Genomic DNA, 19,949 nt, shown 5'->3' on the forward strand with positions numbered 1-19,949 from the left:
CAACTGAATGTTTTGTACTGGGTTTCACATTTGACTAGTGATGCAATGATGATGTAGTGTGTCACATCATGTAAGTGTTGTGTATTTGAAAGTTGCTATGTGAGAAGAGGGTATTTTGAACCATGTTTTATTTGACGTAGTACCCTCTTGTAATAAGTTTCGGTATCGAGAAAGTTGTTTGGTACTCTGTTATTCCTAATTTACATCTCGTGTTTGTCATTGCTCTTGGACATTTCATTGAGATGATTTGACAGTTCAGTATAAGAATTATATGTTGAATGAAAAGATGTTTGACATGACATGTTCTCTAGCTTTTCTTCATAAGTATTAGGTACTGATAGAGTATGAAATGAAATGCTACAAATGCAGAGAAATGATATGAACAGTCAAAGTTGCTAAGTCCCTTACTAGCAATGGCTTTGTCTGTTTTGACCCTTGTCTACAGTAATACAAGCAAAAACATTTCAGTAAACATAGGCCTGTGATAGAACTGTTTGTAGGGTAAGATAGAGCACTACTTATCACAAAGATACCACACTATCTTCTCCTACATTGTTGATATTCCTACCTGGAGTTTCCATTGTCTGCTTGTAGGATAATAGTGAAGTGTGGTTTTTTACTTCAGTATGAAATATTCTTGTAGTTAGTACACATTTATTTTAAATGTAAACTTTTTGATGATGTCTTCATCTAATTAGGAACAAATTTCACCCGTGGCTTGACCAAGAAAAAATACAATACTAGTCCAGCACATAACATGTTACAATTTACACTCATACCTGTTAAAGGCAGTATTCCTTGTGTCATCCTCACACTTCACATTTGAAATGACCATAGACAGACAAATCCAAACGTGTGAGGTCAAGTGATCTCGGATACCAAGGTGTAAGTCCTCCTCAACTTATTGATCTTGGACCACACTAGCACATTAAGAAGTCAACTTATATCAGCAGCCAAACTTAACTGGCACTCCATTAAGCATGTACCACATTTCCCAACATTCCATCAAGGACATGAGTGAAATTTGAGCCCAATGACATGGGTATTTATTTGAAAATTTTACATTTTAAATATATTTGTAGTAACTACACTGAACTTAGTGGTGGTTCATAATCACACAGTCACGATTATGTCACAACTCTCTCTGCAGACTCATATTTATTGGTACATTTTCACTTCTATTATCATATGCTTGCACACCTTGTCAGTTTAGTTTTGCTGTTAGTTATGGTACTCCTAACACACTGCAGTTTGCATTAGAACTTACTTGGAGAAGTCTTTACTCGTACAGTTGGCAACTTATGAAAATATAAATCTCTCATTTTGCATCAACTGCATCTAGCCAACTGTACAAATGAATATGCAGTGCACCACATAGTACACTGCAGTCAGAGTATGCAACAAAAACAGTGCCTGTGCATTACCGAGCTGTGCTATTGTCTCACAACCACCCTTTGCACTGAATCACAGGTATTCTGATGACATTGCTCACCATCTCCACTACATGAATTTGGAGAGTATTGCTGGAAAGATTAACTGATATTTCATAAAAAGAATGCATTTCTAACAGGATGTAAAAGTATTACGAGGGTTGCCCAGAAAGTAGTGCACCGCATTTTTTTCGTCAATGATTCTTTATTGAACGTAATGTGAATTACACACATGGAAGAATGGAGTTTTATCTACACACCCTATTTTTCCACATAATCTCCATCCTGTTCTATGGCCTTCCATGACCACAAAACAAGGGCGTGTATGCCCTGTTGGTACCAATCCTTGTCCTGCTGGTGGAGCCAGTGCTTCACTTTGTGAATCTCCTCCTCATAATCTTCAAATTGTCTTCCACGAATGGCATGCTTTAATGGCCCAAACAAGTGGAAGTCCGAGGGGGCTAGGTCAGGTGTGACAGCCATGAATGGTCTTCCCGACCACTGTAAATCATGGAGCTCCGCCGAACCACCACCTGATGACCTCACCCTCCGTGCCCAACAGCTAACTGTACTTCTGTCGACAGCAGCTGCTCCATAGACTTTGCACAAGCGTTTGTTAATATTCCTTTCTGCAGTGAGAAATTCAATGACAGCACGTTTCTTGTAACATACATCACCTACAGACGCCATTTTGAAACAGTCCTGCAGCTACACTACTTGTCGGAAGTGCCAAAAATGTGGCACGCTCACTCAGGAGACTTCATATAATACATACGTAACATTTCGCATTCGTGCCATCATTTTCAGCTGAGAAAAAAAATTTCTGGGCAACCCTCATACTTTGCTGATATCAAGGTCAAAAGTATGAATAAATATCAGTGTTCAATATGACAAAAAGATGTAATGCTTGTTGACAGCAAAAAAAAAAAAAAAAAAAAAAAAAAAAACTGATGAAATTAAGAAAGAGATTCATCAAGTGTTTTGCTGTGAGTGTAGATTATATGCGACTAATGAAGAGTCAAAAAGAAAGACGAAAAATACTTGGGTAGTTTCAACATGTGCCTATAGAGAAGATGCTAAATTGAAAAGGGCAGTTTTAATGGTGAATGAAGAAGTACTTATAAGAATGGGAGAGCAAAGAAAACTGTTGGTAGTTATAAGAATGAGGAAACATCTTGGCTGGGACACAAATGTAAAGATTTGTATGCAGTGAAGAATCATTGATGGAAAGACTTCGGAGGGAGAGAGAGGGAGGGGGGGGGGGGGGGAAGATTAAAACAGATGTAGTTACCTGAAGATTAAGGAAGAGCTGCAGGACAGAGGAAAGCAGAGACCATCCTCAAGATAGATACACCAAAGTTACACATAAATTTAAGTCATGTTGTAATAGCTATTGTTGAAAATGGAATAAGATTCTGAATCCATATATAAGTAAACAGTCAACATATCCAAAACATAGTGCATGTTAACAGAAAATGGTATTACCACTACCTTTTGAGCTCTTGCTCTTTTTCTAGCAAAGGTACACACAATCTCACACACACAACCACGTAGACACCAGAACACACATTCCCATGACTACAGCAGTACTGATCATCGATTACTGAAAGTAGTTGCTCGGGCTGATAGAGATGGGGAAGGAGAAGAGTTGTAAGCACACAGCAAGAAGGGATAGTGTGGGACAGGTCTTTGACAGGTGACTCAGCAGTTGCACAAGACAAAAGGAGTACAGTCACTGAGTCATCTGTCGAAAGACTTCACTCGCCCTATCTTGCCACCCCTGCTGGTTAGCTGACCAGTCACTGATATCACATTTGCAAAATAAAGAAAATTAATTTGACCTAGTAAAAGCAATGTATTTTTCCTCATTTTTTTGGATAAAGAAAGGGGGAACAAGAGATACTTTTGAACACACCTAGAAAATTAAGAATGGAAGATTGTCTATTGGCAAAGCAACAGGGGGAAAAGGGTAAATGAGTGACAATTAAATTCTGTGCATATTTATGTTCTACTTGCATATTCACGAGAGACTGTAACTGTCATGCTACTTGATGGTATAACTGAGATGTGGTAGATATTGTAAAGTTTGGTTTTACATAAGTAACTTTAGTGAATCTGGGTAGGGTAACTAGGTAAGTGTTACATTATAAATTCAATGATCTGGGATTCAATTCCTAGTTAGTCCTAAGCTTTTGTCCGTCACTTATTTTATCTTTGCCAATAATTTGTTTATGTGAAAATTTCCAAGTTTCACTGTGGTCCACAGTCCAATCAGAACTATAGGTCCCATGTAACTGGCAGAGGAAGTCAGTTCAAAGATCTGAAGAAATTATGAGCATACCATGTGTTGTGACTCGCCGATCATTTAAAGTGCCACCGCGCAATTACGCACGTCCTCTCCGTGCGGCGCTGTCTGCCTGCCAGCCATGCAGCAGCGGCGCCACCTAAGCGGCCAGCCGAGCAGCGGCCGCTAGACTGAGACTCAGTGCTTATCTGAACGCTAACGTGTACACATGTTAACTTACTCTGTGACATATATGTGTTGTAGTGTCGTTCCTAAATATACTTGTTAAACTAGAAGTTCTAACAATTGGCGACGAGGTAGTGGATTTTTCCTTTTCACCGTTGACTCACAGGGTTCCATGGCTACTGTCGAGCAACTCTTGCAAAATCTCCTTGAACAGCAAACGCTTCTAACGGCGGCGATTCGCGATTTCGTCGCGGCGTCAAATGCGGGCCGGTTCTCGTCGTTGGCTGTACTTCCTTTTCCTCCTTACGACGAGACGGCAGAAGACTGGTCGGATTATGAAAAACGTCTTCGACAGCACTTCTTGGCATTTTATGTCTCGGACGAACAAGCATGTAAGTCTCTGTTCCTTTCCTGGATTTCGCCTCAAATGTATCGGTTGTTGTCGCAATTGGCCCCTTTGAAGGATCCTGCGTCTTTGTCCTTTGCTGAAATGTGTTCCCTTCTGTCGGTCTATTTTCAAAAGCAAACGCATGTGGTAGCCTCTCGTGTTGCCTTTTATCGTTGTCACAAACAACCCAATCAATCTTATCGCGCTTGGGCTGCTGAACTTCACGGCCTCAGTCGAAAGTGTCACTTTGTTACTGATGTTCACAAAGAATCCTATGCCGATTCCATGGTACGGGATGCTATTATCCGGTCGGCGCCCGACAAAGAAGTTCGGCAACGTGCCCTTCAGTTGGCGAATCCGACTTTAGATGAAGTTCTCTCCATTGCGCAGTCTTTTGAAATTTCTCGCGCCGCTGGGGCACAAATAGAAGCGTGGGGTGACGTCGGGGAAATACAACCTCTGTGCGCTGTTGACGACGCGCGCGGCGCGTCCCCGCCGGCCGACGTGGCCGCAGTGCGCTCCCACGCGCAGCCTCGGCCAAGCCGTAAACAAACCCCTAAGAAACTGCAGCAAAATCCCCGGCAACTTCCTTCATGTCCAAGGTGTTTTACGAAACATTCATGCGAGGATTGTCCACAACGTTGGGCTGTGTGTCACAATTGCAAAAAGAAAGGTCACGTGTCTTCCGTTTGTAAATCCGACCGCATAAATGACGTCCATGAACATGATGCTGATTCTGATTCTGTGTTGTCTGTCAATTGCACTTCTTCTCTTTCCGGGAAGTTATTCCTCACTGTCCAAATCCTTGGTCGAGATGTTCGCATGCAAGTGGATACCGGTTCTGCCGCCACTATAATTAATTCTCAGACGTATCTTCAGCTGGGTTCTCCACTCCTGTCCCCTGTCACTCGGCAATTACGGACGTACAATAAACAGAAGATTTCTCTCTTGGGACAGTTTAATGCTGAGGTATCTTACAAATCCGTCGTTCGCACTGTTCCCATATTTGTGGTCGACCAGGGCAACACAGAAAATCTTTTTGGTTTCGATGCCTTCCGCGTTTTTGGGTTCTCCATAGATGACTCTGTCAATATTGTCTCCGACGCTATTCCTTATGCTAAACTGGATTCTTTGTCGACGACCTTTTCGTCCATTTTTTCTCCTGGGTTAGGCCGTGCACACGACTTTGAAGCTCATATCACGCTCAAACCCACTGCTCGGCCTAAGTTTTTTCGGGCTCGGCCCATTCCTGTGGCCCTTCGTGATCGGGTCAAACAGGAGTTGGATCGTCTCACTACTTCAGGGGTCTTGCTTCCTGTCACTTCCAGTGAGTGGTCCTCTCCTGTCGTTGTAGTTGCCAAGCCCAATGGTGCTATTCGTCTCTGTGGCGATTTCAAAGCCACGGTAAATGCTCAATGCCTCATCGACACTTACCCTATGCCCCGTCCTGAAGAACTGTTCACTAAACTCGCAGGAGGGCAGTATTTTTCTAAAATTGACCTGTCAGAAGCTTATCATCAACTTCCTCTCGACGCTGCTTCCCGGCAGTTTCTGGTCCTTAACACGCCTTTCGGCCTCTATCAATACCAACACCTGCCATTCGGGGTTGCTAGCGCCCCTGCTCTCTTTCAGCGATTCTTGGAACAATTATTGCTCCCTGTCCCTGGGTGTATCAATTACATGGACGACATTGTTGTCACGGGCTCCACCACTGACGAACATCTTCAAAATCTCCACACACTTTTTACTGTCTTACAGACTGCAGGTCTTAAGTGTAACCTTCAGAAATCACAATTTTTTCAGGCATCTATCACGTACTTGGGGTTTCAACTCTCTCGGAATGGTATTCGTCCGCTTCAACAAACTGTCGCTGCGATCGATGCCCTTCCTCGCCCTACGTCTGTTAAGGAACTGCAGGCCTTCTTGGGGAAAATAGCATACTATCACAAGTTTTTACCGTCTGCAGCGTCGGTGGCTCAGCCGTTGCATCGCCTGTTGCATAAAAACGTGCCTTTTCACTGGTCCGCGCCATGTGACGCGGCTTTCCAGAAATTGAAGGCTATGCTGATACAGGCCCCGTGCCTAGCTACTTATCGACCTGGCCAACATCTTGTCCTTGCTACAGACGCCTCTCACTACGGGGTTGGGGCAGTCCTTGCGCACCGTTTTTCTGACGGTTCGGAACAACCCATTGCTTATGCCTCCAAAACGCTCACGGATGCCCAACAAAAGTATTCTCAGATTGAGAAAGAAGCTTTGGCCATCATTTATGCTCTTCATAAGTTTGGTGTTTTTCTCTATGGCACAAAATTTCATCTTGTTACGGATCACAAACCACTTGTTTCCTTGTTTCACCCATCAACGTCACTTCCCGACAAGGCTGCACACCGCCTCCAGCGTTGGGCTCTTTACTTGTCCCGTTTCAACTATGAGATTCATTTCCGGCCAACGGCTCAACATGCGAATGCTGATGCTTTGTCTCGCCTCCCCATGGGCCCTGATCAGGCATTCGATAGGGACGAACTTTTGTGTTTCCACCTGGATGCTGCCGAGCAGCGGGTTGTGGACGGGTTCCCCATCACTGGGGACAGGCTGGCGGCTGCTACGGGTTCTGACCCTACCCTCTCCCGGGTTTTACGCTGTATTCAGACGGGTTGGCCTGATCGCCCGTCCGCTAAGACTTCTGATCCGTTGCGGAACTACTACCCTTTGCGCTACCGCCTCACGGCTAGGGGTGGTGTTATCCTCCTCTCCACTGACAATGTTTCGCCGCGTGTTGTGGTCCCCGCATCTTTGCGTGCTTCGGTCTTGCGCCTCCTTCACCAGGGGCACTGGGGTGTGTCGCGCACCAAATCTCTGGCGCGCCGTCATGTGTACTGGCCTGGCATCGACTCTGAAATCGTACACATGGTTGCTGCCTGCGGCCCTTGTGCGTCACAGGCCGCTGCCCCGAAGTCATCTTTGTCACCGTGGCCTTCGCCTGAGAAGCCCTGGGAGCGCATTCATGCTGATTTTGCGGGACCCTTTTTAGGTACTTATTGGCTCCTCGTAATTGACGCCTACTCTAACTTTCCTTTCATTGTCCGTTGCACGTCACCTACCACCGCGGCAACCACCAGTGCTCTCGCCCGCATTTTTTCTTTGGAAGGCCTCCCCTCTACTCTTGTTACTGATAATGGTCCGCAATTTGCCTCTTCTGACTTTGCGGATTTTTGTGCTCGTCACGGTGTTACGCATGTCACGGCCCCGCCGTTCCATCCACAATCCAACAGTGAGGCTGAACGACTGGTCCGCACGTTTAAGGCTCAAATGCGGAAACTTCTGACTTCTTCTGCTGCTGATGAGGCGCTTCTCCAGTTCCTGGCGTCTTACCGTTTCACCCCCATGGGCGATCACAGCCCGGCTGAGCTCTTACATGGCCGACAGCCCCGCACTCTACATAATCTTCTGCGGCCTCGCACCTCCCGGCCGCGGGTGCCGTCACTTGGCCGGTTCACCGCCGACGACCTCGTCTGGGTACGGGGATATGGCAGGCGGCCAAAATGGAGCCCGGGCCGCATCTTAAGACACCGTGGCAGACGCCTGTATGAAATCCAGACGGACACAGGTGTTGCAGTGCGTCATTCGGACCAGCTTCGGCCTCGGGTGCCAACAACACCTGTTCCGAATGCCGCCACACCACCCTTGACTCTCCCTGATGCTCGGGATCTTGGCACATCTCCATACGCACAACGCCGCCCTCTACCCGTCATCGCGGTGCCAGCACCAGAACGGATGCCACCAGACGACGTGCCCATGCGGGAACCGGAGGACCAACCAGTGTCAGAGTACATCTGCTCGCCTCCTCCTCCAACAGACGCTGACGCATCGCCCATGTCTCCTGTCATATCAACTGGACTTGCCGCAACGGGCAGATTGGTGCATGGGGCCCCAGCAGATTCGACCCCTACGTCTCCTGTCATCTCGACCCGTTATCATCGGGGACACTTCCGTCCGTACGGGAAGCCGCCTCCTCGAGACTTTACGTCGAGTCACACAACGCCTATGGACATCAGCCATCTCCAGGACACATCCATCAAGACCAGTGCAACAATTTCAAAGGGGGGAAAAGTGTTGTGACTCGCCGATCATTTAAAGTGCCACCGCGCAATTACGCACGTCCTCTACGTGCGGCGCTGTCTGCCTGCCAGCCATGCAGCAGCGGCGCCACCTAAGCGGCCAGCCGAGCAGCGGCCGCTAGACTGAGACTCAGTGCTTATCTGAACGCTAACGTGTACACATGTTAACTTACTCTGTGACATATATGTGTTGTAGTGTCGTTCCTAAATATACTTGTTAAACTAGAAGTTCTAACACCATGGACCATTCTTAGTACATCACTGAGGTGTTCACAGCATATATGTCTCTCATTAATTTTGTACTAATTTTTATTTTCTTAGTTTTTGTCACCCAGATTTTGGAGCATACTGATTATTCTGGAAATCTAATACACAATTTGGTGTGTTTTTTTACTTATTTTATTAAACCTCAATAACATACATAATTACATTCATTTCACATTGTAATTAATCAAATATGTATAATCACCATTGTGTTTTGACTTCAGCTTCTCACGCATGTGATTTACAATGCTTTGCCATTCAGCCTGTCTTATTGGAGGAACCACAGAATAGACAATGTACATTTCAGAACCTGCATATCTTACAGTGAAATGTTGGACACAGGAATATGATACAGATTAGAAAAATATATCAATTATGACAAACATCAAATTGTATTTCTGGATGCTTTTGTCAAGGCTGATAATATGACATGGTTTTGCTATTAAATTATACTACACAAGCATATATACCCCGTTTTCCATTGCTGCAGGTGTGACGTTAGTTGAAATCTGTTTTCATTAACTGTTTTAGCAGTGAAGGTTGATATTTAAAAATATGAGTTGATACTCACTGGACAATGTGCACCACCACTTCTTGCTAAACACTAATATTCTTAAATCTTCATCCTTGTGTTTTTCATTTTTCTTCCCATTCTCTGACACTGAAAAAAGAAATCTTTCAGGTAAAGTGCACTTACGGTGTATCAGGCTCTTCTGCCATGTGTTGTTACTGGTAATTGGTTTCCATCAGTCATAACCAATTGGATGATAGTATACAGTAACCGGTGAGAATGATCGAATCTAGTGATTTCTTTCAGTGGAATATGCAAATTGTTTCGTTTTCAATTAGGGAGTAGGAAAGAAAACTACATGTGCTGACAGAAAGACTGACCTGTAGCAGAGCCCGAGGCCTAGGTTAGGTTGGAAGTAAGATTAGGATTTAATGTCCCCTCGACAGTGAGGTCAATAGAAACAAGTGATAATTTGGTTGTGAGTTGGTGAAGCCAATGAATCTCAGCCACAAAATACAATTGCTATTGTAGATTACTGTTCAGCATAGCCCAAGATACCCGTCTGTCATGGCAATATCATACTTGTATCCCTTATTTTTGATTTCACTGAAAATTCCAATGATGTAGTTAAATTCTGATCTAATAGAACAAAATACCAGCCAACTTTGTTTACATACCTTAGAAAATTATGAACAAGCATTCTGAACGGCTAACTGACAGCCAACTCATGATACGTTGTCTTCACTTTACATTATTCATTGCACCAACAGTTACTAACAGCAGCACACAATGGAGAAGTCACAGTATATTGTAAGTGCACTGCTACAATAATGCATCTGTGTTGTTATTGCCTGTCATTCCCATTTTTTAAATTTAGCAGAAGTAGCTTATATTTATCTCTATTTAGTCAATAATAAATATATTTCCTATTGTAGGCAAGAGCCCTGGCATCACAAGTTGCAGAATCAGATAATGTTAGATTTATGGTTGGTACTCAGTCAATCAAGTTTTCTCACAACCAAGTTCACATTATTGAAGTTAATGAAGAAAATGGTGCACTTTCAACAGAAGTATATCAACACGCAGAGGGTGAAGTGTGGTCTCTAACAGCTTCACCAGCTGATGCAAATGTAATTGCAACATGCTACAACACACTTAATGGTAATTCTACTCATATTTTTCCCGTTGTGAATGCACCATTTAATGTTTAGTTATTCACTGAGTGCACTACCTTAAATTTTTCAGAAGACACATGCTGCATGCGGACTGCACTGTGGAAAATTCCTTTTAAAAATACATCAGCAACAGGTACTGGTGACCAGCTTGCTCCAGCACTCGAACTTCTGTGCAATTTTGATACAGAACAGTATGGGAAAGAAGTGAAAGTGACAGACTTCCATCCAACAGATGGCAAAAGAGCAGTTACAGTTGTGGACAATCAGTTTGTTGTTTGGGATATTGCAGAAAGTTCAAGTAAGGTATTCCTGATGTGTTTCACTTCTAAGTTTCAATTCTTTGAGCTCACTTTTTCTTGACAGATGCTCACATTTGAAAATTTTGACCTACACTGCAACCAGAGCAAACAGTGTTCAGTATTTTAAAATAGGCCCTGCTGGATTATAATTTGTTTAAAACTTACTACCCATATTTCAGTACAAGCACAGGAAGACTTCACTGAATGACAAATAAGTTACAATGATTGTTTGCTTGTGAAAATAATGTACAGAATTCTTAATTTCTGTTCTACAAATAATGTATTCAGAATGATGCCTAGAGATAATTATTTGGTGTTTATATTACATTTAAGATAAGAGATTTAATCAAAAAGTAGCAGAAATTTTTGATTTCTTAAAGAATCTTTATTCATTTGGCAATATCAGCTTTGTTCCCTTCAAAGTAATCCACTTCAGATATAATACTCTTGTGCCAGCACTTTTTTTTTTTTTTCAATCTTGGAAGCACTTCTGAAACTCACTTTTTAATATGGTGTTCAGCTCCTTTAGCAATTCTGTTTTTAAATCGTCACTTTGGCAAAACAATGTTCTTTTATGGCTCTCTTCGGCCTCAGGAGTAGAAAGAAGTCGCAGGGGCCATTTCTGGCGAATACGGTGGCTGAGGCAATGTAATGGTTTTGTTTTTTGCCAAAAAACCACAAACAGTTATTGAGGTGTGAGGGGGAGCATTATTGTGATACAATTTCTTTGAGAGGTTTTGCCACAATTCCAGTTGTTTTCTTTTGATTGCATCATGAAAACAGTGCATAATTTCACTGTATGTCCAGAAGGCAGGAATCGATGCACTATCCTATTGTAATTGAAGAAAACACTGTGAAGAAGTTTCACATGCAATTGGAACTTTTAGAATTTTTTTTTTATCTTGTCTCTTCAGGCAGTTTCCACTGGGAAGATTAGGCCTTTGTTTCGGTATCATACCTTTATACCCATGTTTTGTCACCTGTTGTAACCTCCTTTAGAAGTTCTGAGTCATTGTCAACTTCATTTAGCAATTCCTGAGTGATGTCTACATGATATTGTTTCTGGTAAAAATTTGAAATTTTTGAAAACATTGCTGCTACATGTTTCGTGTCCAAAACATCTGAAAAAAATTACTTGGAATGAGCCAAAGGATATGCTGACATCATCAGCCATCTCTCTGATGGTGACACAGCAGTTTTCTAGAACCATTTCCTTTACTACTTCCACACTGTCATCAGTAACTGATGTGCTAGGGCATCCAGGGCAGTCATTGTCTTTGACACCTTCTGCAGCTGTCTTTAACATCTTCTCAACCCACTTTGAAACTTTTATACCACTTGTAAACTCTTATCTTACTCATAGTATATACACCAAAAGCCACAATCAACATTTTGAGTGTGGTGTTATACTTTACTCACTTTTTTAACCAAAATTCAATGCAAATTCTATGATCCATCTTTTTCAAAAGGAAACATTTGCTGAGCATTCAAAAACACTTATAACCTTTTAGACTATCAACAATAAACTAATTCAAAAGAGCTGAAAGTGCAGACATACACTAAGAACATATGTACCAAAAAATAAATAAATAAATGGAAAATCGGATGTATGCAAAATTAAGAAATTGCCGTTACTTTTTGATCACACCTTGTATATAAAACTGCACCTCAAGCCAGGATAACATGACAAAGCAAAAACTATTAAATCCCAGAGAATTTCACATGTTCAGAACACCTAATTTCAGAAACTTCAGTAATTCTAGAAAAACTGAGTTTCTGTACAAATTTACACCAACATAAATGTGATGATGTACGTAAATTGTCAAGCAATTCAAATCATTACAGACAGGCAACATACATGCATAAGAATTCTATACAGGGTGTTCAGAAACTGTTCGTTCAAATTGATACAGGAGGTAGGTTGGTTGGTTTGTAGATTAAAGGGACTAAACAGCAAGGTTATTAGTCCCTTTTTCCTTAGTCACAGAGGTCTCTGATTAAAACTATACTCCAAAGGAACCCTATCACATGAATATAGGGTAGATAACAGCGAATTAAATGTACAGGGTGTTTGTAAATTCCCATTAGAAGCTTCTAGGATTTGTAGAGGGAAGTGCGCACATAATATCCTGAGTAGGAACTGTATCTGGAAGCATACTGTTTTCACACTACAGCCATTTGGAAACATGTTTTCTAGGTAGGTATTCAACAGGGAGTTATGCTGGAGGGCTGGTTATATCAGATTGGCTGATGTGATTTGACATCTGTCCTACCTCTCTGACCTGGTTCAAGCCTCATTCATATTTCTGTGAGTGTTAGAGCAACATGCTGACTACATGTATGCAGGCTACACCAACATGTTCCTTTTGAATGGTGAAGCTCATGGTAATGGAAGAGCTGCTCATGGCCTTTATCAAGATTGTTCTTCACAACTCCCACCTCTATTGCATACCTTTTTTGCCACAATTTTGCAACTGCTTCAAGAAAGGATATTTTCACCATCAGTATGCACGACTGCGGTGCTCCAAGGAGACCTCGCACACCCAAATTGGAAGAGGCCGTACTGCATCACATTGAAGAGAATCCACCAATGAGTACACAAGCAACTGTAAAGAAAGTGATGTAATGGGTCACACTTAATCAATTACTTGAAAAAGTGGTAGCCATTACCAACATGTTTTGAAAATGTTGTAGCATGGAAACGGTACTTTTCCAGACATGGGTTCAAATTCAGAATATTGTCTACTCATTCCCTCTTACTCAGTCCTAGAAGTTTGTAATGGGGATTTATGAACACTGTATTTTGATGAGGAACATATAGTCTCTGCAGTCAACTTGTAATATTAGGGAACATTTTGTTAGTGGTGATGACGTAAGCTATCATGTTGGTGTCGATTACAATTCACATGTTTTGTCACATGTAAATCCATGAGGTACTTGAGTCGTCGTTAATCTGTCAGAAGGAATTCTCAGTGATAGACTGATTGGACCTTACATTCTTTCATTCTGCCTCATTGGATGGAGGTATTTCATCTTTGTGGTTGTTGTGTTGCCACTTCCAGCACAATGAGGTGAGGTGCCAGCCTATTTCAGCATTGCTGTGAGGGATCATTTGAGAGCCACCTTTGGGAATTGATGGATCGGTTGAGGTGGTTCTTTGGCCTGGCCACGAAGGTCACCTAACCTCACATGTCTGGATTACTTCCACTGGGGGCATATGAAGCAGCTGTTGTATGAAACCAGTGTGAAAACAAAAGAAGACCTCATTGCTAGAATTGCCATCACTGCGGGTACCATTGCGGACATGCCAGGAATCTTTGAACAGACACAACAGTCAATGATCCAATGACGTACTGCGTGCGTACAGGCTGATCGTCGAGTAGTTTCTGTGAATGCCACTGCTTAATTAGCATGCTAAACTACCTTCTATGTAAATCATCCCTAGCAACAGAAACTGCTGTCAGGAACCGTGTTTAGCATAACTAAATATATTTCTTTTGATGTTCTCTTCCTCCTGTATTAATTTTAACAAATAGTTTTGGAACACCCTGTATACTGTATGTACAAAATATTTGTGCTGATTTTATAAAATCCATAACAACTAGCCTCTCAGTTGAGTTTGTTAACAAGCTTGTTGTAGCCTCTCCATGAAACAAATCTACTTTGGAAAATTAAAATATTATGTATAGTAAACAAGAAAAATGGCAACATCAGTCATAAGAGGTTTGAAATCATCTGATACAGCAAACTGATTTCAGTCACCATCTTCAGTGCAAATATTGAAGTCTTGAAGACTCATGTAATAAAAACACACATTACAACTACTTCAACATAGCGTCAATACAGAAGAACATAGCAACTAATGAATAATGTTTTCTTACACTCTAGGATTCCCAATGGAATCCAACTTCAAGAAGTAAAATATTTTGTTCGCTTCCCTGTATGTATTAGGTTAGTGTAGGTTTTTGCACTAAGGAGTGTGAGAGATTTTCAATTCTGCTCAGAGAGATTAAAATCTTAATTTCCTATTTGCATACAGATGGTGTCAGTCGGCATGCTGGAAGGTAAGGGCCAGCCTCGTTTCACCACTGGTAAATGGAATCCTCATCACAACTGCACACAATTTGTGACAGCGAATGACAGCCATATTCGTAGCTGGGATCTCCGTGCAGGTCTGCAGCAGGTTTGGACCATTGAGGGGGCTCATAGCCAACTTATCAGGTAACTCTCTCTCTCTCTCTCTCTCTCTCTCTCTCTCTCTCTCTCTCTCTCTCTCTCTCTCTCTCTCTGTGTGTGTGTGTGTGTGTGTGTGTGTGTGTGTGTGTGTGTGTGTGTGTGTGTGTGTGTGTGTGTGTGTGTGTGTGTGTGTGTGTGTGTGTGTGTGTGTGTGTGTGTGGGGGGGGGGGGGGGGGGCATGGGGGGGGGGGGGGACTGTTGTTACTAGAAAATGTAATGTTCTCTTCCCATACCTTATTCCTACAAAATATAATCTTAATCATCATTATAATCACTGTGTGTATACTACATAGAGAGAAAAATGTAGATTAAGAAATACAGTTGAGACTGAGAGTAAGGTGTGCCTATAAGTATGTTCTTATGGTAGCAGAATAAAGAAAGAAAGAAAGACCAGCCATCTGTCAAAATACAAATGTAATAAAAACAAAAAAAAAAAAACTATGTTTCTTAGGGACCTGGACTTCAATCCAAACAAGCAGTATTACCTGGCAACATGTGGTGATGATGGGTGCAGCAAATTTTGGGATGTCCGAAACGCAACTGAACCTGTTATTTCTCACTCAGATCACTCGCACTGGTAAGCATTAATCTGAGGTACATCATTATTTATTTCATAATTATAATAAATATCAAGGTATGACTGTCACAGTTGCAATTATTTTATCTAATAGGCAGATAAAATGACAAAAGTGGATGTGGATATTACTTTTGTGTGTCCTCTTTAGTATAATAATAAAATAGCATCATGTATGCAGGAAACAAATTTTATTTACTTGTACATTCCAATTCAAGTGTAACAGCAACCCATAAAAGAAATTTGCAGCAAATGATTTCATATGTTTTAATTGTTAGTGACAGATACAACTTACTTCTTCAGGGTGTGGAGTATAAGATACAATCATTTCCACGATCAGCTTGTGCTGACATCAAGCAGTGATTCTCGTGTCATTTTGACAAGTGTTGCATCAATCTCTTCTGAACCTTTTGGTCACTTGCCAGATGAGGAAGAAGCTGAAAATGCACACCGTGAAAAGTAAGTGCTTGTCTCTGTAGAGTGATTTTGATTTATCACCATAATTCCTGCCTTTTGGATAGTTTGAAATTATACTGCCAGTTCCAAAACATATGATACTACACATATAGCTTAATTCAAGTTATCAGTGCAAAAAGGAGATGACAATATGTTTGAGTTTATAATAACTTGTATGATTTAGCTTACAGCACTAAAGGTTATCTGTAGGGAATGAGAATGGAAACAGCAAAACAATAGTATTTTTCTTGTGTTAAATCAACTGCCAGTCATGTAAACAAAGTATTGAGAGGTTTACTTTTGTCTACTACGGAGTCTTGTATCATTGCTTTAATTACTGCTGCAACTGCGAGACGGGGATATGGTGATCATGGCCTGCACATGAATAGGAGCAGGGAGAACAGAATAGCTGGGAGTGGAAGGCAAACTGGATTTTGTTTATGAGAAAGAGGCATATTTTTAAACTAGACATGTTACAGTCAGTCTAGAAAGAAATTAGCACATTAGGCTCACAAAATACCTAACAGTTCTCAGGAAACTAAAACTAGTTTGTGCATTAAAAGACAAGGGGACAGAAGAACAAAATAGGAGAAGTTAGGGCAAAGTGACAAGTCTAAGGGAAAATGAATTTTCACCAATCCTTGGTTATTGATAGAAACTTGCTTTTTACACATTTTGAATCTACATATTATAAGACATCACACCCAATATTTGTAAGTATACAAACAGAAATGTACATGACTTGTACGTATTTTTCTCAAGGCTTATGTAGTGCCCAGCTCCCCTTATCTGCCTCCACAGCTGAGTGATCAGCATGGCTGAATGACATGTGAGCGGTCCAACTTCAGTGCCTTGCCTATTTGGAGATTTTCCCTGCTCGGGGGTTATATGTTGTGTTGTTCTCAACATTATTTCATCATCATCGACATGCAAGATGCCGAAGTGGCATCAAATAAAAAGGGGCAGGTGGCAGAACTCTCTAAAAGGGGACTCCCGGCCATATATGCCGTATGCACATTTCATTCAACAGGATAAAGTGGGCAGTGCCTGGTATTTTTTTGTATAAGTTAATGATATAAAAACAAATGTGAAATTACAATGTTTATTTAACAATGGATTACTTTTAATGGAATAATAATGAAGATTAAGAACTCAATTGAAATTTGAATTTCCATAAATTTTAGTCACGAATTCTCAACCAGCGAAAATTGTTGTTTATTCTCAATGAAACAATAATAGACATTAACAACTCAGTGAGGCTCAGAATTTCAGTCCAATTCAGTCATGAAAGATTGACTCTTGGAAACTATATTACATCAGTTACAAAATTCACACTCGAACCCAGCATCGTCTTCAAACCCAGCACACTGTTTGTGAGCCCAGTGTTTACAGCTACAACACCTGATCCAATTTTCATTTTCTTTAAATCTTAAAAATTCTTCATTGCAATAGAAACACTCTGTGACATTATAGCCATCATTGGTAGCTACTTTTCTGTTTCCCTCTCTAAAATATTTCATTTTAATAGTTTTTGGCTCCATTTTGTCTTCTTAATTTTATTTTGTGGTGCCTTAAATTCAGTACTGGCATTTTGGCCTGTTTTATTCAAGCTTCCATTTCGTTTTTTGTTAAAAATTCTCCTCCTTTCCTTTTTCTCGGGCAACACAGCTTTATATGGACTTGAACTAATTATTGTTGTTCTTCCTTTTTGTAGATACGTCTAGCTATGTGTCAAATTCTCTGCCTCAGACAAAGGTTTTATATCCTTTGGGCATATGTGGAACTCTCCAGTTGGATGTTTCAGTGTTTGGACACTGAGGGGAACATGTACTTGAAAACTGCATATCATTTGAATGTTGATGAGACTTTCTTCAGTGGTCAGATGATGAGAGGAATGTTTCCCTGAAGAAGACTTAGCACTTAAAATCTCTGAAGCCATCAGCTGGGTGCTAAATGGGACTGTAATTTGAAGAGGGCACAACATTTGGGTGCTGAGAGGAGCCACTGATTGGAGAAATAATGTCATTTATCTCAGAAGCAGCAAAGTCTTCCCTAGTAAACATGTTAGGTTCTAGAGGGAAAATTCCACACTTTTGAAATCCGTTCATTGCTGTCATTGGAACGGCTGCACAAAGAAATGCCTCCCCCAAGAGAGCACTTACTGAAAATTCGTAACAATTCTTCCCAGATCTTTGTGAAAAAACTTTTCACACTCATGTGTAGAAAGCTTCAAAATGTGCCATGTCCAAAGATTGTAGCTTGCGGCTTAAGTATGGGGACCAGCACATAACACTTGCATGATTTCCTCTGACCTTATCAATGACATATATGTTCTTAATATGGGTAAGTGTGCCATCAAACATATGTAGAACTGAAGCTTGAGCAGTTGGTTTTGCATGTTTCAAAAAGTGTGTAAACCATTCCATAAAACAGCCACTAGGGTGGCGTGCAAAGTCAGTTCTGTGGGAGCCTCATCTCTAAGCTCATTTTTCTTTTCTTTTTTTTAAATTTTTTTCCCCTTGAGAATATTAGGAAAGTGGCAATGAAATTTCCTCCTGTGGATATACATACCATAATGGGAGGATTGATGGTATTGCCTTCAGCTGTGTGCTTAAATTTCTATATTCAAAAAATGATTGGTTTTGGTGATACACTGCACCATCATCAGGCCTACGTACATCAATGTCATAACAACATTCATCATCCAAGAAACACAAAACACAAATGTTACAATAAATGATACCAAATTACTCTTTCCTCAATGATACCTCCAATCACTTAAAGTTCATAATCAATCTAAAAACAAAGATCATGTGACTTATCATACGAAAGCGCTGGCAGGTCGATAGATACACAAACAAACACATACATACACACAAAATTCAAGCTTTCGCAACCAATGGTTGCTTCGTCAGGAAAGAGGGAAGGAGAGGGAAAGGTGAAAGGATGTGGGTTTTAAGGGAGAGGGTAAGGAGTCATTCCAATCCCGGGAGCGGAAAGACTTACCTTAGGGGGAAAAAAGGACAGGTATACATCCGCACATACACAGACACAAGCAGACATTTGTAAAGGCCTTTACAAATGTCTGCTTGTGTCTGTGTATGTGCGGATGGATGTGTGTGTGTGTGTGTGTGTGTGTGTGTGTGTGTGTGTGTGTGTGTGTGCGCGCGTGCGCGCGCAAGTGTATACCTGTCCTTTTTTCCCCCTAAGGTAAGTCTTTCCGCTCCCGGGACTGGAATGACTCCTTACCCTCTCCCTTAAAACCCACATCCTTTCATCTTTCCCTCTCCTTCCCTCTTTCCTGACGAAGCAACCATTGGTTGCGAAAGCTTGAATTTTGTGTGTATGTATGTATGTGTTTGTTTGTGTATCTATTGAGCTGCCAGCACTTTCGTATGGTAAGTCACATCATCTTTGTTTTTAGATATATTTTTTCTACGTGGAATGTTTCCCTCTTTTATACTCATAAAGTTCATAATCAATTAGACACAAAAAATTGAACATAAACCAAATTTGTTTTGTCCAGTAATAAAATTAACTGTAAATTTCAAATTACTACAAAACAGTTCTGTTGCTTAATAAGAGTAGCCAGTCAGTGAGTAGATTATAATAATAATAATAATAATAATAATAATAATAATAATAATGTCGTGTGACGAGGGCCTCCCGTCTGGTAGACCGCAAGTCTTTCGATTTGACACCACTTCGGCGACTTGCACGTCGATGGGGATGAAATGATGATGATTAGGACAACACAACACCCAGTCTGTGAGCGGAGAAAATCTCCAACCCAGCCGGGAATCTAACCCGGGCCCTTAGGATTGACAGTCTGTCACGCTGACCACTCAGCTGCCGGGGGTAGTGAGTAGATCAACCTGTGAGAGTAGCAACTCACATGTATTTATGACATTAGTCAACCAACCTGAACATGAACAAAGTATGTCACCATTGATATATGCACCTTTGCAATCATAAGTTAATCCAAAATGTGTTGACTGTCTGCGATATTCTACTATTTGTGTCTAATA

At 41.3% G+C, this 19,949-nt stretch overlaps 2 protein-coding genes across 10 annotated transcripts in view; one reads left to right on the forward strand and one right to left on the reverse strand.

Annotated features, from left to right (window-relative positions):
* The window catches only part of LOC126194645 (EARP-interacting protein homolog), a 57,898-nt gene that overhangs the window by 15,558 nt on the left and 22,391 nt on the right, over positions 1-19,949 (forward strand). For all 3 annotated transcript variants that reach the window (XM_049932822.1, XM_049932825.1, XM_049932824.1), the window contains exons 3-7: positions 10,117-10,342; positions 10,427-10,659; positions 14,695-14,876; positions 15,343-15,468; positions 15,769-15,924. In XM_049932822.1, the coding sequence (XP_049788779.1) occupies positions 10,117-10,342; positions 10,427-10,659; positions 14,695-14,876; positions 15,343-15,468; positions 15,769-15,924 (923 nt within the window). The remainder of the gene's footprint in view (positions 1-10,116; positions 10,343-10,426; positions 10,660-14,694; positions 14,877-15,342; positions 15,469-15,768; positions 15,925-19,949) is intronic.
* The window catches only part of LOC126194644 (mitochondrial ribonuclease P catalytic subunit), a 163,080-nt gene continuing 158,770 nt past the window's right edge, over positions 15,640-19,949 (reverse strand). For all 7 annotated transcript variants that reach the window (XR_007538491.1, XR_007538490.1, XR_007538492.1 and 4 more), the window contains one exon: positions 15,640-15,902. Coding sequence is in view for 1 of the 7 variants with exons in the window: in XM_049932821.1 (XP_049788778.1) it covers positions 15,857-15,902 (46 nt within the window). In the remaining 6 variants the exon portion in view is untranslated. The remainder of the gene's footprint in view (positions 15,903-19,949) is intronic.

Source organism: Schistocerca nitens, chromosome 7, assembly GCF_023898315.1.
Source record: "Schistocerca nitens isolate TAMUIC-IGC-003100 chromosome 7, iqSchNite1.1, whole genome shotgun sequence".
NCBI lineage: Eukaryota > Metazoa > Arthropoda > Insecta > Orthoptera > Acrididae > Schistocerca > Schistocerca nitens.